This window comes from Diachasma alloeum, unplaced genomic scaffold (genome assembly GCF_001412515.2).
Source record: "Diachasma alloeum isolate Michigan unplaced genomic scaffold, Dall2.0 Dall_scaffold_00202, whole genome shotgun sequence".
Taxonomy (NCBI): domain Eukaryota; kingdom Metazoa; phylum Arthropoda; class Insecta; order Hymenoptera; family Braconidae; genus Diachasma; species Diachasma alloeum.
The window spans coordinates 1,539,648-1,561,847 of record NW_021680367.1 but is presented as its reverse complement, the minus strand read 5'-3'; the positions used below and the strand labels follow the sequence as shown (position 1 = coordinate 1,561,847).

Below are 22,200 nucleotides of genomic sequence, written 5' to 3'. Positions count from 1 at the left end.
GCAGTGGGGATGAGCGTCCGTTGCCCGGCCTCGCCTCGCCGATCGGAATTTTATTTTCAGCATTTCAGTTTGAGTGAAACACTCGACGCGTCGACACACGATCGTTATTCATTAATCGGCATTCACGACACTTGCCACTGACATTCACGTGTCCACGGGTGAACTCGATGAGTGATTTTCGGGGGGAAATGTGAGGGGGCAATTATTTTTCTCGTGAGTTAACTCAGTGATGTGGTTTTTTGTGCTGTGATACGACGAGTTTTTGAGGATAATTCGGGATTACTGGGGGAAAAGATGAAGCTGGAGTATCCGTGCAGGGTCGAGGGGTGGCTCAATGTCTGTGGTAAGTACCCAGTGGATAATGTGTCGTGAAATAACGGCGGGAGGTGATGTAAACGCGGATTTTAATCGAGTTGAGACCTTTGGCTGGCGAATTTTTGGGCTGCACTTCGCGAAAGGTCCGTTATCCCCGGAACCACTGGCGATAGACAGGTGGAAATGATTTCACTCGAAAGCTGGGGACATTTCCGATTCAGAACTCTGGTCTCGAACCCGTTTTGCCCCGGGGGTTGGCTGGATATCGACGGAGCAGAGTTCGCGCTCCGAAATCGTTTTTGGGGGCTTTTTCAAAGAGGCCTGGGCCAAAATGGGTTCATGACCAGGGGATTTCGTTGCATTTTTTCCGAGCTTTCTAATGACGGCTTTTAAATGGCTCTGGGTGTCTCCGTTCCCGAGATATTCGCGAAATTGTGGACGGGGAAATTATGTCTCTTTGTTTGTTCGTGGGCTATCGTGAGATTTCCTCTCGGTTTTAAAATTCTTGGGGTTTTTTTTGTGGAGAACGAGTTAAAAAGGGAGAGTACGATGCGTCGACACGTGCTTGAGCTTTCGACCTGAATTCAAACGTTGTTTACACAGTTCGGGTCGAGAATACATCGAACACTTGTACGTTTACGTTTCAGTTGAGGTTTTACTCATTTACATTTTTTTCTTCAAGTTTTTATTTTTCGTTGGTGCCGAGGATAAAGTGAGAAAACTAGACAGTATTTTATCAGGGGAGAATGGGAAAGTGCTTTGCAGTGCACTGTTGCACTGCGGGTCGATTGATTATTGCGACTTTATGATCGATCGGGCGTCGAACTCGGGTTATGTATTCGTGAATAATAATTTCGATGGATAATGACGGAATTGTTATCGCTGTTTTTTTTTTCATCTCACGATTTTCGTGGTTTGGTAATTGTGCCTGGGAGATGGGAACATGAAAGTTGTTGAGAATATTGTGAATCGCCGGGGAAATTGACGGTTCAGAACACTCGTTACGAACCCATTTCGCCCCGGTATTTTTTGAGTAATAATGAAAAATCATTTTTGACGTCTGAATTTGTTTTTTGAATTGTGAAAGAAAGACTGGGCCAAAACGGCTTCATGACCTGTGTTTTTAAACGGAAATGTCATTCAAATTTCATTCCTGACCCCAAAATTTTGAATTTATTATTTTTTACGCAGCATATTATATTAATTTGGTAATAAAAAAAAAGAATGAAGGGGATGGGGTCGAAAATGACCCCATTGGATAGTCGGGGGAATGACAGGTCCGAAACACTGGTCATGAGCCCATTTTGCCCCGATATTCTTTAAATAACAACAAAAATTGATTTTAAAAATCTCAATTTGCTTTTTAAATTGTAAGAGGAGGGTTGGGGCAAAACGGATTTATGACCAGTGCTTTGAAACGGAAATTTGCCGGACCATTTAGTGGGGTCATTTTTTACCCCAAAACTTTGAATATAATTTTTTTTTATAAAATAAATTACGTTAATTTTGATGATTAAAACGAAAATAAAAGGGGAGGGGTAAAAAATTACTCCCTTGAGTAGCCAAGAAAATTCCCGAAACAAATCACTGATCGCGAACCCGTTTTACCCCGCAACTAGTCAAACGGCAGCAAAAAAATTGTTTTTTAATGAAAAATTGTTTTTCGAATTTCTCAAGAAATAATGAGGCAAAATGGGTTCGTGACCAGCTTTTTGAACCGGAAATTTCCCCGACTACTCGATGAAATTGATCACCCCTCTCCCCCTCAAAATCTTCATTATCTAAACCGGCATTATCTCAATATATCGAAGATGAATTATCCCGTGCACGTGTGCCCCCCCACTCACTCCTCCATTCTTGTCTGGAAAAAAAAATTATGGAGTAAGGTAATGGTCATGGATGTAATGGTAATGTAATTGTAAAAGGCAGAGGAGGCAGATGATAATAAATCGATGAATAAATCATGAGTGCGAGTGCTTGGGCGTCTCTGAAGGGAAAAAAGATGAAAATGAATTAGAAAAAAAATGTGAACCTTGGCCTTTTACCATATCAAATCCAAATGAAACGGAGGAATTATCGACGTGTGGGTGGAGATATTTTCCTCCTTGTCTTTCGATTTGTCTCTGGATATTTGTTTTGCGGGGGTAAATGGCTCATTTGGAGTTGACTCGCGCTCGCCGCCGAGACACGCTCTACTCGTCTCTCGGTTTGCGTATCCCAAATACTCGCTCCTACTCGTCAGATATTTTTACACCCGACGACTTCTCTGCTCCACTTTGTAACAGACTCAATGCTTTTTCGTTAACGGAAATTTATTTCAGTAGCGAAGTGGTAAAATGGTTTAAGTCGACTTATCTCTTAGTTGAATTTTTGAGGAATATCTGCTAATCTAAACGAGATGATGGAATTTTTGTAATAGGAGAGGGTGTGCCTGTACCACCCATCTAAGGGGAAATGCCATTTTTATATTTTATATTTCAACTTGAGTATAAAAAACGTATTTGCGAGACCTCTTTAACTATTGAACTCGTTATTCTCGAAGTGTAGATGCCTAATTCTCCTTAGAATCCACAGAATTGATTGAAAATAAAAGAGAGACCCTATTGAGCGGTACTACCCGCCGTCGGGTAATACCGCTCGGCACGATTCCAATGCCGCTCATAGGGTTTTGCGTGTATCGCTCGCGCCGCAACCTAACCTGTACTCGAGTACTGTCGAGCAACTACGTGGCCGATCCTATGAGCGGTATTACCGACTCCGCTCGGCGTCAACAAAATTGTTAATAATTATTGACATGAGTGGAGTTTTGAGTTCGAATTGGTTTCAAATTACACGCGAAAGTACCACGAATGGAAAAACCACAGTTTAATACGAGAATTCAGCATTTGAAACTATCAAAAACCTTAATTACAAGTCCACAAATTTTGCACTGTAAAGACCTCAAAACTTCGTTAGGTGTTTTTTCATATTTAAAGTGGTAAATAAAGTGAAATTTTTCCGACAATCACATCAAATTCTTCATGATCAGGAACAGAAAGAAATTTTGAAGTTGATGGTTGTGGAGAAAATCGGGTGAGCGGTATTACCCGCTGAGCGGTACAGGCACACCCTCCCCTAACCTTGTTAAAAACGCGACTAAAATTCCAGAACATTCAACTCGAGCACCATCGGGAACCTTCGGTTGAGCGGTCAGACGATCTTGAAAACCTTAAAATTTAGTCTTACATCGCACCTCACCGAGTACAGTATAGCATTTTGAACCTCACCTAGCTCACTAGTAACCAAGTACATCACCAGTCTTTGTAAGATCAACGTTTCGTTCAGTACATCACCACAATGATTAGTTAAACTTCAACTAAATTCAGTGATTCAACAGTATTAAATTCAGAGACAATAATCAGTGAAATAAGACTATCAACAGTGACAATTATACCAAAGAGTGTAAATAGTTAATTAAGGACGTGGTTCGATCCCACGAATAAACGGGAATTTTTATAATTCGTCTCAACGTTAATTTTCCAGCACTTCCCTCCCCATTTTCTCCCACATCCACCCTAAACCTAGTTCCTCACCGAACAAACCTTTTTTCTTGAGTAAATTGAGTGCTACAAAAAAGGTCTTGATAAAAATTTAGCTATCTTTCTTAGATTCCGAGATATTTAGTTTGAAGCGGAAATTTTTTCTCTCTAAATTCTAATTCTCTTAGAATTCTTTAATGCCTAAAGGAGGTTAGGCGGTGTATGAGGTGAATTTGAGAGTGAATTTCTGTGGTTCCCGGTAGCTTAGTCGGTAAGAGTGCCCGGCGCGTATCTGGGAGACCCGGGTTCGATTCCCGGCTGGGTGAAGCGGAAATTTTTTCTCTCTAAATTCTAATTCTCTTAGAATTTTTTTTTTTTTCACGAAAAACTGGTCAATAGACAAAATCGACTTAAATCGTTTTACCACTTCGCTACAGATTTGATCTCTGGGAAATTACGGAAAATTCAGTTTGCGGGAGAAAATAGTGCTGTTGATTAATTTTTAATTGGACGAGGGTTTCAAATTGAAGTTTAATTTTGTATTTTCAAAAATTTGTGACGAAATTAAAACTCAGAAATTTGATTTAAATAAGCAAACAAAAACTCAGAAATCAAATGAATCATCGCTCGCCAACATCAATAGAAAGTCTCTGAAAAATATCGCCCAGAAATATCGTGTAGCATGACCATGCGGTATCACCATGATATACGTGACAATCTCGTACTAACAATAATCAATAATTAGCATCGTCATCTCGCAACACACGTGACTACTTCTCGAAATCCCTCGCCCCATTAACAACCCATAACTCCCATAAAAAACCGTGAAAATCTCAAAACAAAATGCCAATAATCACCATAATTGCAACACCATCGAGAATGCAGGAAAACGAAAGGATGACGTGACCATCATTAAAAACCCGAGGAAACATCCGATCTGCGAAGCCATAATCATCTCCGTTTTGCCTCATTACTTCCCAAGAAATTCATCAACTCTCGCTTCCCCTGAAAAATACGATAATTCATCCGGAAGTCGTCCAACGATTTATCGATTTTCAAAGCCCCAAATAACAGAGTGTAAATAGATACATTGACATTCGGCGAGCGAAGCCGACTCCCATGCACTAGATAGAGCTCAGCGGCGCGGGAGGGGGGCAGAGGGTGATGACGAGAAAAAAAGGGTCAGGTGAGTAGTAGAATGGGGCGGTTGGGGCACCTGCGACGAAAATATAAAACCCCTCGTCTGTCAAACAAAATTCCATTCACGTGCTGCGGCTTTCCTGTCCTTTGCTCGTTTTACCCGTGTACACCTTCACTATTCGTTTCCCCACCACTTGACGGACCCCTCCATATTGCATTACCAAGCGCAAACTCGACGAGAATTTATCAATCAAATACATCGCATATTCGGGGATGCGTTGGGTATGCTAAAATTATGATTGCGGAGTCAGGTGGAGGTGATTTTTTGAATAATCCGAGGAGATTTATTCAGTAGGATTTTTTAACCCTACACGGAGAGAAAAATACATTGAAAAGTAAAAAGAACCTTGCTTAAAAATTAGTGTATTTCATCAATGAGAAAAAAGAATGCTGTTCACTCAGTTTTTCGGAAGAGTCACATGAGAAACTGCGGAAAACGTATCAAAAATTAGTGCACGACTCACCAAAATTAGGGTGCCACATATGAATTTTTCAGTACGGGATGGTATCCCTTTTTCAGTGTCTCCCTCTACTTTCTTGCGCCCCATTCGGACGTCCCATGCGTTGGTGAGAAGGTACACTAATTTTTGAGAGATTTTTCGAGAATTTGAGAAAAATTGAATTCGTCAATTGAAGTATCTGGAAAATTATAGTATTTTGTTTTTCAATATTGTATCTTTAATTCTGAGAGAAAAAAAATTATTTCCAACAGTTGAACAATGTTTTCCCGTGTTAAATGAAATTGCCTGTTGCGCGATGTTGCTGGGAACTCGCTAAACGCTCCCGGGAAGTGCAGAGTGGATTTGGCAACGCTGGAGCCAAAATAACACGGCGGCACTCTCCCGCGAAGGTGACTAAAGTCGCATTTTCCCGTCAGGTGACCAGACTAGGGTTAATATTTACATATCAGTATTTTTGGATGGATTTGTGGATTGGTGAGAAGATTTTAGGGCGAAAAACACTAGTCACGAACCCATTTTGCCCCATTTTTGAGGGAGATACACGAAAAAATGTTTTTGGGGCGGAAATCAGTTTGTTTGGGTTGTGTGGGCATCAGCGGGGCAAAATGGGTTCATGACCAGGGCTCGGAAGCGGAAATTTCCCGGGTTACGCGGTGGAACTGGGAGAAGCGGGGATTTTGAATGCGGAGATAATTTTTTTTTCGCCTGGCGCTTGTTTACACAATTGCAGACAGACACATGACGTGGTTATAGGCAAAAGGGGTATTACGGTTATACTCCGTACAGTTTTACAGTTATGGCAACCTCATACTTCAATGCCATGGGCCGGTAGGATTGCTCCCACGTTGTTATATGACCGTGAATTGAGACATCATGATACACAGCGAATGGCAGGGGAGAGTTTTAATACTCCGGGAATATGCACGGGTTTTATTGTTGTTGGTGGTGGAGGTTTTTTTTGTCGATTGTTTTCCTTTCGCTGGATTCCCAGGGCTGTCGGGAGGATAATTCCGGGTATGAGATCCGTGGAGTTTACTTCGTTTATTTTGCTTTCAGGGCTTCATGTTTGTGTTTATGAGTGAGAGCTGGTGACATTTTTATTATCTCAGCTTTATATTATATTTCTCGTGATTGTTGCATACCTGTTTATTAGGCATGAATTTTCGAGTTTAGAATTTATGATTTCGAATTCTTGGAGTTATTGCCTCAGCACCCGGAATTCATCATGTTCTTAGCCTGACCTTTGTGATCCTTATTTGGATCCTTACTCTGACCCTCATTGTAACCCTCGCGACCCTTAATATGACTCTTGTGACTCTTAATGTGACCCTCGTGAACCTTATCCTCACATTCATGACCCTTAATCTAACCCTCGTGACCCTTATTCTGAGCCCCATGGCCCTTAATCTGACCCTCGTGACCCTTATCCTCAAAATCATGACGCTTGTTTTAACCCTCGTGACCCTTATTTTGAGCCCCATGTTCCTTATTCTGATTTTCGTGATCCTTATTTTGACTCTTGGGATCCTTAATGGATTCTTAATTTCGAGTGCCAAATTTTCATCATCTGACGTCGATTTGGATTTTTATAATACAGACAGAAATGATTTGCTCATGTTCTAATATCTATTCTCACTGAATAACATTTTAATCATAATTACAATTAAATCCTTCTGGAACACACTTTAGAGTGTGAATTTCTGGAATTCAATGTTGGTTGATACTGCGGTAAAAGTCCGTGGCCACACTGTTATCAATTTTTAGTTAGTTCACACGGTAATTCAATTAATCTGTTGTTCATCTCATCAATATAATTCCGTGCTTAGCATATTGTCATCTCGTGTTATCAGCACCAAATTGAAAATTAAAACTTCATTTGGAATATTGAGTGACAGCTTCTTTTTATTCATATCAGCAATTTTGTATTTGGATATTAATATTATTTGTTCAAAGTGAAAAAATCGATTATCATTTTCACTATATTGCATTCAGATTCTCCTATCCTTAACGTCAAAAATGGGAGATAATCTCATAATTCTAGATATTAATTCTAATCAACTTTGTTCGAAGAAAGTCTTAGTAAACGCAATATTAAGAAAGTTGAATTATTCTATTTTCCTCTGACCTAAATGATTTGGACAATTATGATTCGTTTATTCATGTTTCATAGAATGGTATTTAAATTCTCTTTTGTTAGGCGGGCTTCATGAAAATTCGACGCAAGACAATTGCACTCATGAAAATCGCCTTACGCTTTCCATTCGTTCGAGACATTGCTCGTTTTTTTTTAAGAAAAAATTAAAACACAATAAGTAGATTTGAAAAAATTATTTAGAACATTTCTATCGAAATAAGTACACGATTTCATCACTGCCCCGAAAAAAAAATGAATAAAATAAATCTAAAACTGCCCCAAAAGCCCATTCTCGCCATTCCAAATAAAATCCGATATTTGTTCATGAAAATGTGACGAGCACCGGATACGCGCGTAGGTAAAGGGCAAGGTATCTAGACGTGTACACAGACATTTTGACATTCACTCCTGTATACTCAGTCCCAGGAAGCGTGAGCAGAATGCGTGACACGAATCGCGCGTACATTTCGACTCGTTCTCTCTCCCCCTCACTGCTCCCTCTCCTAATTTTTTTTTTATTTTCATCCTCCTCTTCTCCTCATTTTTTTTCGTTCATGTCTCTTTGTCTCGGGGTTTTTTTTTCCTTTCATTCCAACATGAATTCGCGTTTAGGATGTTATGTCGTTGCGCTTACGCTCGGTGAGCGGTTTTTAAAACCGTTATACAAGCGGAGTAATGAGAATTACATTTAAAAAATGTGGATAATTGATAGTTGCCGGGAGTTTGGAGATGGTAGGAATTTCGATAGCTCGGAGATTTAGTTTTTTGAACCGTTTTGCCATATTAATTTGAAAAATATGAGGGAAAAAAGTTGTTTTGAGAAAAATTTTATTTTGCTTTTTTTTGTTGGTTTGTTTCCTTTCATTTATGAGGGGAGCGATGGGCCCAAATGGGTTTATGACCGGTGCTTTGGACCGCACTTTATGCCGATGGGGTCGTTGTCGACCCCCGAATGAGGATCTTACAGTTTTTCGATTTTTTATTTTCAACTTTTGTTCGTGTTCTATTGTTGGGAGCAGCTGGAGAATTCAATTATTTCGATTGTGATTATCTGTCATCACTTCCGACTGATTCACCGTCATTTTAAGAATATTGACTTCTCAGAAGCTCGAATAGCGACATATTCCTTTCTATTAATAGAGAGTTTTTATTCATTCTCTATTTCTTTGGACGAAAAAAATTGATAGACGACGTAAAATACAGTTTGAAGAATTCAAAAAATTAAAATCGACTATAAAAAAAATTTGTGATTTTTTTTCTGTTATTGTGAACAAAAATCTCCTGATGTTGGTTTTACTATGAGGAAGGGTTGAAATTGAAAATTTTGTGTCAAATTTAAGTTTCCAATTCTTCATTTTTTTCTCGAAATATTCTCAGAAGAAATCAATCGAATTTCACGATTTTTTATTATGAATATAGACTTTAATAAGCCCTATTCGTTGACGCCAATTGAAATTCAATTTTTCATACAGATTCAGAAAAATTAATATTTTTCCAAAAATGATTTTTCAACGATTACTCAAAAAAATGTCATCAAAATGGAATTAGTCGTGGTACAAAAAGTTGATAACAATACGCTCTTGATTCTATCAGAATATGATGGGGGTCGCACAATTGGTTGTTGAGTTACAGCACATTGTTTATGCGATTTGAAAGAGAAAATCGGTTATTTCATGATTACTGAAAGAATCATCAGTAATAGCAATTAAATCAGGGCTTAAAAAGTATATTTCAATGGCTTCTTACTCAAGTTGAAAAATGGTGAGAACAGCATCATTGCTTATCAAGTTACACAATACCGTCATGAGCTTTTTATATAAAAATCTCTATCTCTATTAAACTCAGGTAGCAGGTATTATGTTGAATACTTATTCATATTGATTCATGGTCCCGACTAACTTCTGACAGAACCTGGGTTAAACTCTGGCTAAATCCTGAATAGACCCTGATTAAATCCCGGCTATACACTGATTAAACCTTTATTGAACCTTGATTAAACCCGGACTGAAAACGAATTCGAGTCTTGAGAGGGTCTGAATGTAGAATTATTTGACAGAACGAAATAATACGCAAAATTTTGATGATATTTCCATTGATGATAGTGCTATGACATGAAAAAATAGAAGAAGAGAACAGTAAAATAAGAATTTAAAAAAGAGAAACCATTTGAAAACGAATTGCTAATTTATTAGCAGCAATAACTATACTCATTTATAAACAATGCTATTATCCACCTGTTTTTATTGCTAGTTTTACGAATGGAAAATGCAGGAGGAATGAGAAAATCACATCTCCGATTTGTTCCCTTAATCTCAAGAATCTCAAGGTTTCTACAATTTTACTTCGTGTTTGCGTGTCTAGCATCGTTTGGCTCGTCTCACCGGAATTTCTAGCAGCCCCCGAAAAGTGGAATCTTGGAGCGCAACGGAGTGTGCGTTCCACTCAAAATCTCCGGAAATTCACACAAAGGAGGAGAAAAGTATTTTTTGCTGTTGAGACCCTCCGATCTCTCCAATCTTCATCTCGAAATTCCCTCAGGTACTTTTTTCAAGAAGGTGGGGTCGGAAGGCACCCCACTGCGCAGCCGGGGAAATTTCCGGTTCGAAATCCTAGTCATAAGCCCATTCTGCCCCGTGACTTGTCTGATTTCAGTGAAAACTATTTTTCAAAATTACCATTTGTTTTTTTTTTATTGCGAGAGAAGTCCCGGGGCAAAATGGGTTCATGACTAGTGTTTGGAATCGTAAATATTCTTAGTAACTCAATAAAACAATTTTTTCTTCCGAATGGATGATGCAAAATTATTTGCTAATGACTGGATGGAATTGACACTTTTTTTTCAAATGTAGGCATTGTCGAGCCCTTTCAATCTCCATTCATTAAAATTTAATTCATGGATTAAATTTTTAATTTTCAAATTTTTTCGAAAATCGGTTGTCCCATGATAACTAAAAAAAAATTCTGAACTGATTGAATGATGGCTTAAAAAATTTGTTTGGATGTCCTTTCGACCGAGTTCGAAGATGAAGGCGATAGCAATAATCGTTATTTTGATTAATTTGAAAATTTGCAAAAATTTTGTATTTTTTGAAAATCAGAATTCCGGGGATATCTTTGAATATCATGCTTCAAATGAATTCAATCATGGTTTAAAATGTTTGTTTCAGTGCCATTAAGTCCAAGTTAAAAGATGATTACGATAGCTGTATTGGTTGATTTGATTTTTACGATGATTGTTGAAAATTTCGGATTTTTCATGAATTTCCTTGAAAGTGAGCTTTCTGATGGTTTCTTCAAATGTGATGTTTCAAATTCATTCAAGTATGTATAAATAAAATTTTCCTATCAACATTTTATCGAAGGGCTGAGGGGAGAGAGAGAACCGTAAAAACACAATCGGTTGTACCGAAGAAAGAGATAATAAGAATAATGATGATGATAACATTCAACTGAGTTGAAAATCTGACAAAATTAGTTGAAAAGAAATCTCATTCAATTCAATAAAATGAAATAAACAATGATACATGATCGAAGGAAATGATGTGCAAAATAACCATTCGGAAGCATATTGCTAATTTATCAGCAACAACAACTATAGGGGAGGGTAGGGTAAAATGGACACTTCAGACTTTTTTAACATTATTCATAACTCAGAAACAAATTTATTAATTGAGATCAGTTTAAGCTCATGACAAAGGGAAAGAATTGTTGTTTGTATTGAAAAAAAAAATTACTACATTTCATCAACTTTTCAATCCGTCATTAACATTTTAAAAAAAGTCAAAAGTGTCCATTTTACCCTAGCTTCCCCTACTATATGCAATACAAGAGCAATTTACCCACTTGTTCTCCGTTGCACCGATATATTGGAATTTATTTTTCCTCCCCTTATTTCTACGCAATTTTCATCCCCGGATTTCCTCATGACGCAACATTAATATAAACTCTGTAACGACTCTCATTAACCTCCCCCCCATTCCGCTTAAAACACAACAGAACAGATGAGTCGATCTGTACCACCTCCTCCTCCTCCCACCCCGAAAAGCCCTGAACACCATTGGAGTTTCACGAATAGGTCTTTCTCACAGTGCTCGGGGGTGCTAGAGCAATCGATATTTTCCCCAGCATCAGCCTCCATTCTGTAGCCGCCTGGCCGCTTTTCTCCCCATTTCTTTCAGTACCATCATCCACCCCTTAACCACCCACACCGACCCTTTCCACTGCTCAACCCCCATCACTCTGTCCTCGTTCGACTCGGAAAAGGAATGAGAAAAAAAAATGAAAGGGAGAAAAAAAATCACCTCTAGGCGAGAGTCACTCACTGGGGTCCATGCAGACTCCATGTTTTATTCAGATTATCAGTGAGAGTGGATGAATGATTGTTGCGTAATAAAGAAAAATGTGAATCTTGATTACAAATGAAAAACATTTTTACAATCTACGTGAGAAATTATGTTGTTACGAAAATATTATTTTAAAGGAACAAATTTAATTTATTGAATTAAATTAAATCTCGTATTTAATTCTATTAAATTTAATTTATTTTAATTTGAAGGATTTTATTTTGAATCGTCAGGTGAATGAAAGAAAAAATTTTTTCAAGGTGATGGGGTCTAAAGGCACCCCATTAGATAGCCGGGTAAATTTCCGGCTCTAAACTGTGGTCATAAGCCCATTTTGCCCCGCAACTTTTTTAATTACAGCGAAAACTATTTTTTAAAAATTAAAATTTATTTTTTTAATTTCGAAAAAAATACTGGGGGACAATGGGTTTATGACCAATGTTTTGAAGCGGAAATATTAGTTGTGTTGAGCTAATATTTTTATTAATTTTAATAAAGAAAAATGTGAATCTTGATTACAAATGAAAAACATTTTTACAATCTACGTGAGAAATTATGTTGTTACAAAATATTATTTTAAAGGAACAAATTGAATTTATTTTAATTTGAAGGATTTTATTTTGAATCGTCAGGTGAATGAAAGAAAACAATTTTTCAAGGTGATGGGGTCAAAAGGTACCCCATTAGATAGCCGGGCAAATTTCCGACTCTAAACTGTGGTCATAAGCCCATTTTGCCCCGCAACTTTTTTAATTACAGCGAAAACTATTTTTAAAAAATTAAAATTTATTTTTTGAATTTCGAAAAAAATACTGGGGCACAATGGGTTTATGACCAATGTTTTGAAGCGGAAATATTAGTTGTGTTGAGCTAATATTTTTATTAATTTTAATAAAGAAAAATGTGAATCTTGATTACAAATGAAAAACATTTTTACAATCTACGTGAGAAATTATGTTGTTACAAAATATTATTTTAAAGGAACAAATTGAATTTATTTTAATTTGAAGGATTTTATTTTGAATCGTCAGGTGAATGAAAGAAAACAATTTTTCAAGGTGATGGGGTCAAAAGGTACCCCATTAGATAGCCGGGCAAATTTCCGACTCTAAACTGTGGTCATAAGCCCATTTTGCCCCGCAACTTTTTTAATTACAGCGAAAACTATTTTTAAAAAATTAAAATTTATTTTTTGAATTTCGAAAAAAATACTGGGGCACAATGGGTTTATGACCAATGTTTTGAAGCGGAAATATTAGTTGTGTTGAGCTAATATTTTTATTAATTTTAATAAAGAAAAATGTGAATCTTGATTACAAATGAAAAACATTTTTACAATCTACGTGAGAAATTATGTTGTTACAAAATATTATTTTAAAGGAACCAATTTAATTTATTAAATAAAATTAAATCACGTATTCAATTTTATTAAATGGAATTTATTTTAATTTGAAGGATTTTATTTTGAATCGTCAGGTGAATGAAAGAAAAAAATTTTTCACGGTGATGGGGTCAAAAGGTATCCCATTAGATAGCCGGGCAAATTTCCGACTCTAAACTGTGCTCATAAGCCCATTTTGCCCCGCAAAACGGGTTTATGACCAGTGTTTCAAAGCGAAAATCTTCTCAGTAATTGGATGAAACGATTTTTATCTACAAATGACAAAAAAATTGTAAATCTTTGTTTTTATTTCGAGTGAATATTTCAAATATTTAGTTTTTACGATAAAAAAAAACACAAATTCAGATTTTTTTTCATGGAGGATTCTGTCAGGTGTGGGAGGATAATACCGAGCCGGTGGGACTTTAATGGCCTGTCGGCAATGATAACGACTCCAATATCGTTGTAAACCGTTTATCGAGGTATAATGATACCATTAGGGAACAGTTGCCCCACCTACGGGTTTTGATGAATACAGGTGCCACGAGGAGAGATAATCTTATTGCCGCAATTTATCTGCAATTTTTTCGGCGTCGTTTGCCCAAGGGTTAACCCAATTTTTCTGGATTCTAGATATTCCGATTCTGAAGTAAGTCGATAAAGCGATTTTCGTAGAATGCAAAATCCATAAAATTAATAAATCACTCATTCCGTGATAAAACTAGTTCATAGGAAAAATTACGTGAGATCACAGCCAGAGGAATGATGCCGTCGAATAAAATAAAATCACTTATTCACAATTTTATTTATTTATTTAAGAAGATTTTTTTTTTAATTAATAAACTCTTGTATTTAGTCCAATAGAAAGGGCTTAATTACATGGAGTGAATAATTAATTAATTTCAAATGAATATTTCATTGGAATCAAATGAAAAACTACCGAATATTGATAAATGAATATATGAAAAGAATGTGTTTATATTTGAACAACGATTTGTTTGATGTGAATAAAAATCAAAATTAAGTTCCTATTTATTTTATTGAAATAAAGTTTATTTAATTCAAAGAAACATTTAAATATTTTATTGATCGATTATAATCGTTTAATGTTGACACGAAAATATTCAAAAATAGGTTTTCATAGAAAGAAATTTTTTCTAGAAGTTCTAATCCTAAATCAAATCGATAAAGCAATTTTTTTCGTAGCATGCAAAATCCATAAAATTAATAAATCAGTTATTCCGCGATAAAATTAATTCATAAGAAAAATTACGTGAAATCACAACCAGAGAAATGATTTTTTTTTATTCACTTGAGAAGAATTTTTTTTTAATTAATAAACTCTTGTGTTTAGTCCAATCGAAAGGGTTTAATAACATGAAGTGAATAATTAATTAATTTCAAATGAATATTTGATTAGAATCGAATGAAATATTAATGAAAATTATCTAATGAATGTAGAAAACAAAAATTAATTTTCCATTCATTCTATAAAAATATTAAGTTTATTTAATTTAAATGAATAATTTCTCTAATTAAAAAAATATTGATGAATGAACATTTCGATGTTTTGTTGCTGAAACAAAATAAAAATGAATTATAATCGTTTAATATTGACACGAAAATAATATAAAAGATGGATTTTTACGGAAGGAATTTTTTACCTTGAATTTGAAATTTTTTAATTTTTGCAATTCTTTCATCATTTCTACTTCTCGTATTCACGAGAGGATGAATGGTTGCATTACCGGACCAACAGGTGGCGACGCGCCGTTCCTCTCTCACCACTGAACACTCATCCCCGAGTTTTGATAAGTCTCGACTCATGCAGCGATTAATTCGTGCCTTAAACTAATGAGTAAGGAAAATATAAAGCTTTGGTGACGCTTAGCTATGCTAAATAATTAAGCGACCATATTTTTGCAGGGGCCCAGGTCGTCCCAGGACTGCTTGAACTACTTTTTCGAGCGGTCAGGTGAAGCGATCTACTCCCACTAATGTTGAATAAAATTGTTTCCACTTTATAATAAAGAAACAAGTGGGAAATCGCTTTTATATTAATATATTATTGTTTATCGCGAATAAATTAACATTAAGCTTCCGAATGGTCATTTTGCACATCTGCTTCTATAGTATATAATTCATCGTTTCATATCATTTTGTTAAATTCAATGAATTTTCTTCTTTAATCAATTGTGTTATTATATATTTTACATCACAAGTTTTTAGTGTAATTACTCCAAAGATATCCTCGGAATTGTAATTTTTATAAAATACAAAATTTTTGAAAATTATTCTAAAAATTAAAACAACGATTACAGCTATCGCCTTCATCTTCGAATTCGGTCGAAGAGACATCCGAATAATTTTTTTAAGCCATCATTCGATGAATTCAGAACATTTTTTTTAGTTATGGTGGGACAACCGATTTTTTAAAATCAAAAATTCAAAAATATATAAATGAAATTTTAATTCATGTCGATGGATAGGGCTCAATAATACCTGCATTTGAAAAAAAAGATTCAATCTCATCAATTTATTACCAAATAATTTGAACAATCAAGCAAAAATGCAACAAAACCTCAAACAATTCTCAATTTTCCAATTTTCAATTCATAAAAAATGAAAAATCAAAAATCCCTATTGCTTTAATTTTCCCTAGAAAACTGAGAACATTTCTGCTCCAGAATCCTGGTTATAACTCCATTTTGCCCCACCAGTTTAAAAGATAAAAAAAAGTCTTTGACTTGAAATTTTGTTTTCGCATTTATTTCTCCAATTATGAAACAAGTACTGGGGCAAGTACTGGGTTCAAAACGAGTGTTTCGAACCGCAAATTTTTCTGGCTATCCAATGGGCGTATATCCACGGGTGCATTGTCCCTGGGATATTGTTTTTTGTTGCAATTAAAATTCTCCCTTTGTTCCCACAAAAAAACAGTAGCGCGAGGGAAAAAAAATTGCGAACACATTGGAGACATTGTGTTAACCGACCTTCAGAGAGACCATTCTGGCTTCGGGGCACAGAGCGTTTAGTGTTAGTAATAATGTATGCATCCAGAGTTTTACCCCAGACTTTCGTAAAAGAGCACTTTGCGCAACCCAACCGTCTTTTTTTTTTTTATTCTTATCGTTCGTGAGAGAGAAAGTTATTACGGAAGTGAATTATTGCACAGGGGGGGCTTTTATACTCTCTCGCTCTATCTCCCTTCAAAGGATTGTGCGCGGGATTTTTTTTTTCGTATATTATGCGCTGATATAATGATCCGTCGACTCACAGAATTGGTGGAATTTTTTGTTCCCATTGTTTTTTTAAGCTCTTTGTGATCTTGGGTGAGAGGAAGAAGGTGAATTGTGTCGGCTGGGGAGGGGATTTTGTTTGATATCTGAGGGATTTTCCTCCTGTTTTGCCCCATTAAATGGTGGGGTGCGGAGAAAAATATTTTGAAGGATGAAAAAATTATTCGGAGCCGGGGTTTCGATTGAGCGAACGTTGACATTTAATAAAATGTCAGGTGTTGCAATTTCCAAAAAAGTTGACTGAATTATGCTGGATGATTGAAGTTAGTGCAAAGTATTCTGGTTATTTGAACACGTGTATTTTGAAATGAGTTCATCTTAGTTGTGCACATTTATAGTATTACACGGTTCAGTTGTGGACATTTACCATTGACACTGGGACGAATGCACTTGGGCGCAGGCTAGGAGAATACTCTCAAGTTATTCAAATCAATGACACTGTTACTCCATCGTTATTGACAGTGTGACAACAATAAGCCACTACTGTGTTGATGCTCGATGTGCACACACAATGGCTGCATGTACACAATAATCAAACTGTCAATGAAAAATGTGCACAACTGAAACGTGTAGAACTATGAATTAGCACGTCTCCAATGTGATCATTTGAAATACACCTGCGAGGATTGTTGGAGCACTTTGCACAAACTCCAAATGTCCTATTAAATCCAGTGGACATTTTTTCATTCGCCCATGATAACCTGAAATTGTTTTATCGATTCATTCGCAGAGTGAATGAAAATTGTTACGTCAAGATGCCAGGGAAATTTACGATGACAAGCTCGACATGATGAAGTGTTTCGACTCATTACTGTGAGAGGTACTCGTGTCCAAAGAAACCGAAGGACCATTCGGGCGATACGGGTTCACAACCAGACTTCCATCGGAAATTCTCCTGGCCATTCAGTGGGGGATGATTTCATTTTCCTTCGACGTAATTCCGGACATTGGGGTTTTCGCAGTTATTTTCCTTTTATTGATTAAACCTCATTTTTTTTCCTCCTCCGGGTATTTTCATTGGCAGGATTGGAGGGATAAGATGGTCTCCAGCTTCTTCACTCAGTTGCGATATCTGTATCGAGACGAAAGAGGCGGAGAAAGGTGAGACTGTACTGTCTCGGGTACTGTCTATCGACCCGAGGGGGCCTCTCTTCTCCCTTCACAGGATAGTTTTCGTACGTGAACGGCAACTTCCATGGACATGGCTCACTGACCATTCCCTCTCATTCATGTGGAAATGAATTATTGAATCCTTTGATGTTGAGAAAGTTGCGCAATTACTCGGGGACAATTGCTCCAGCTATTTCAAGTTCTCACAGATAATTGGATTATTAGTAATTGTCAATTCCGGAAAATGAAAAAAGTCATGAAAAAGTGAAAGGCACCTGATCATTAGAACACTGAGAACTTTTCCGTTTTAAAACACAGGTATTGAACCCATTTTGCCCCAGGCATTTTCCCACAATTGAAAAACTAAATTCTAAATTTTGGAATTTCCTTCATTCGTATTTCTCGAACTAACGGGGCAAAATGGGTTCAACACCAGTCTTTTGGAGCGGAAATATTCTCACCTTTCTACTGACACCATCACTCAATTAAAATTAATCAATTCAAAAAATAAATCTTGAAATGAAAATAATTTTTGAGATAGTGACGCAGTTGATAAAGCTAATTACCCCATTTACGGAACAATTGCTTCAACAATTTCAAGTTCTCACAGGTAATTGGAGTATTAACAATCGTCAATTCCGGAAAATGAAAAAAGTCATGAAAAAGTGAAAGGCACCTGATCATTAGAACACTGAGAACATTTCCGTTTTAAAACACAGGTATTAAACCCATTTTGCCCTAGGCATTTTCCCGCAATTGAAAAATTAAATTCTAAATTTTGGAATTTCCTTCATTCGCATTTCTTGAACTAACGAGGCAAAATGGGTTCAACACCAGTCTTTTGGAGCGGAAATATTCTCACCTGTCTACTGACACCATCACTCAATTAAAATTATTCAATTCAAAAAATAAATCTTGAAATGAAAATAATTTTTGAGATAGCGAGCATTTGATAAAGTTTATCATCCCATTTGCCGGACGTACATATCCTCCAGTACCTGAACCGGAGGGACGTAATATACCTGCCGGACGTAGGCAAACCGTGGGAACGAACACCTCAGAACTAACTGAGACTTGTCTTTTCCTCGCTGGCCTCTCTTGCTTCACAAGTTTTATAAGTTACGCAATAATACCTGACCCCTTGCACGCGATTCATGCCATGTGGATTGTATTCCAGTGGCTTTTGTTTTCTTGTTTTAATATACTTCCACCTCGTCGGGCGATGTCATTGTTGCAAATGCAATTGAAGGTGATTCTGTTCTCTCTCTCTCTATCATTTCCCTTGATTTCCCAATGTTTGATGATTGATACGTAATGACCTAAAAATATCGATGGTAAAACATGCGATGGCTTCTTCACTATTTGATAAAGAATTTTATTACTCCATTCATGACGGAATAATCAATTTTTTATGCGGTCGAAGACTTATAAGGAAGTGGTGAGGCTTATCTTTGGTGATGTAATTTATCGCTCGTCAAACCTTTCGGTGTTGAGGTTTTAATTATTTGTGTTTTGAAATTGTTTTACTGGATGAAACGTCTCTAAAACCCATGCATTTGTCTTAGTTTTACAGGGACAACTGTGAGGTAAAACAGATGGTTATACAGATTTTTTCACCCTAAATTTCCCTGGCATCACTCTAGCGAATGAATCGATAAAACAATTTCAGATAATTATGAGCGAATGAAAAAATGTCCACTGGATTTAGTAGGACATTTGGAGTTTGTGCAAAGTGCTCCAACAATCCTCACAGATGTATTTCAAATGATCACATTGGAGACGTGCTAATTCATAGTTCTACACGTTTCAGTTGTGCACATTTTTCATTGACACCTTGATTATTGTGTACATGCAGCCATTGTATGTGCACATCAAGCATCAACAGAGTAGTGGTTTATTGTTGTCACACTGTCAGTAACGACGGAGTAACAGTGTCATTGATTTGAATAACTTGAGAGTATTCTCCTAGCCTGTGCCCAAGTGCATTCCTCCCAGTTTCAATGATAAATGTCCACAACTGTGAACCGTGTAACACTATAAATGTGCACATCTCAGATCAACTCATTTCAAAATAAACGTGTTCAAATAACCAGAACACTTTGCACTAACTTCAAACATTCAACAAAATCCAGTCGTCTCTTTCGGAAATCCCAGCACCTTCCCTCACTCCACGGGAAATCAAAACCCTCCTCAAGAGCTTGTCACCGATCCCACAAGAAACAATTACCTCCCCCACATTTGCCACCTGTCCAACCCCCGAATCCCTCACGTGAGCTCATCACCAGCCGCGATCTCCTCGCACCGCCCTTGAACACTCCACCGCAAACAACTTTCATCCCGCTAACGGTATCTCAGTCAGGTTTATCTCCCCAAAAAACAACAGTGTTTTCAAAAGACAATCGCGTCGTTGGGTCAACACAGATGACTCACGGTTAAACAAACCGAGGTAAGCCACTTCTCTCCTTTCTGCAACAAACCCGATGATTCATCGCGCACCACCGGTGACGAGGAATCTCGGACAATAAAAAAAAAGCCGTTCCACAAAACACGAAAACGTGACAAAGTAGAATGAAAGGGAGAGAGTTGGGCTTGAACGTGACACCTCGGGGAGCATTACGACTTATGGAGATTAGATTTCGATAGCCTTCGGATTGCCGTTACGCGTATCGAATTGGCGCTGTTACGAACGCGAAATGCAATAAGACCTGTTTTTTTTCTCTTATTATATGCATCTGTTTTTTGCCCTTGAATTGTGGGATAAACAGGTCAATTTCTGGATCATTGCAATTTCCATTGAATATTCCGTAAATAATAAAATGAAAATTATACGGATTATTTCACCTTTCAAGAATATTACTCGTGAATAATCATGTGAGGAATTATTTTTTCTATTGATCGACATTGCTCTCTGTATTATAAACATTCAAATCGACTTCTGATGATAAAAATTTGGTAATGGACAATAAGACTCCAAATCTAAGGATCACAGGGGTCAAATAAGGGTCACAAGGGTTAATAGGGGCACAGTAAGGGTCATGGGAGAATAAGGGTCACGAGGGTTGGATTAAGGGTCACAAGCGTCAGATTAAGGGTAATGAGTCTCAAAATAAGGGTCACAAGGGTCAAGAAGGGTTAATACGGACAGAGTAAGGGTCACGAGGGTTAGTTTACGAGTCACAAAAGTCAGATTAAAGGACACAAGGGTCACATTAACGGTAATGAGTGTCAAAATGAGGATCACAAGGGTCAAAATAAGGGTTAATAGGGGCACAGTAAGGGTCATGAGAGAATAAGGGTCACGAGGGTTAGATTATGGGTAAGATTAAAGGTCACAAGGGTCATATTAAGGGTAATGAGAATCAAAATAAGTGTCACAAGGGTCAAAATAAGGGTTAATAGGGGCAGAGTAAGGGTAGTGAGAGAATAAGGGTCACGAGGGTTAGATTATGGGTAAGATTGAAGGTCACAAGGGTCAGATTAAGGGGAAAGAGTGTCAAAATGAGGGTCACAAGGGTCAAAATAAGGGTTAATAGGGGCAGAGTAAGGGTCGTGAGAGAATAAGGGTCACGAAGTTTAGATTAAGGGTCACAAGGGTCAGATTAAGGGTAATGAGGGTCGGAATGAGGATCAAAATAAGGGTCACGAGGGTTATAATGAGGGCTATATTAAGGATCCAAAGAAGGGTCAGATTCAGGATCGCAAAGGTCACATTAAGGGGCCAAATAAGGGTCATGAGGGTCCGAAACTAAGGATCACAAGGGTCAAAATAAGCGTCTCAGTATATCTTTCTGTATTATAAAAATCCAAATGGACTTTGATGACGAAAATTTGGCTCACAAGGGTCAGATTAAGGGTCTAAGTAAGGGGTGATGATCAGATTAAGGCTCACCAGGGTCTAAATAAGGATTACGAGAGGTATTAGGGTCAGTGTAAGGATGACGAGGGTCATATAAAGGGTTACAAGGGTCAGAATAAGACGAGCGGAGCGAGCAGGGGGTGTAGCGCTCTAGTAAAAAATTAAAAAAATATGGCCCAGTCGACCAGAAATTAGGGGTTTCGGCTGCATTCAACTATTTCTTAATTTAATTATTTCTTGTTTTGTTATTTTGACTTCAAATAATCTTTTCCTGCTAATTAAAATAGTCTTGTAGGTATAGAAGCATTCATGGTCCCACCCGAGTCGAATAATTGGACCTGACAAGTTCTACTTAGGTCTTTCCGTTCAGAACTGGATAGGTCTTGGGAAGCCTCTTCCCAAGTGCTTCCGAGACCTTTCTACCTCTGGTTATGTCCCATTTCAGCACTTGTTAGGTGTAAGCAGGACTTGCATTCAGACTTTCCAAATCCTTGCCGGTCCCCGTAATTCTATGGGCCTATATTAAATCTGCGTTCATATCCCTGTTTACTCATGCGTTATTGAAATAAAAAATGCAATTATT

At 37.1% G+C, this 22,200-nt stretch overlaps 1 protein-coding gene and 1 non-coding gene across 2 annotated transcripts in view; both read left to right on the top strand.

Annotated features, from left to right (window-relative positions):
* Window positions 1-82: 82 nt before the first annotated feature.
* The window catches only part of LOC107035933 (probable Ras GTPase-activating protein), a 141,732-nt gene continuing 119,614 nt past the window's right edge, over window positions 83-22,200 (top strand). The window contains exon 1 of the mRNA XM_015253589.2: window positions 83-343. Within this exon, the coding sequence (XP_015109075.1) occupies window positions 295-343 (49 nt within the window). The 5' untranslated portion in view covers window positions 83-294. The remainder of the gene's footprint in view (window positions 344-22,200) is intronic.
* LOC114841073 lies at window positions 15,194-15,344 on the top strand. Its single transcript, XR_003783003.1, has one exon. It is a non-coding gene; the product is annotated as a U12 minor spliceosomal RNA (small nuclear RNA).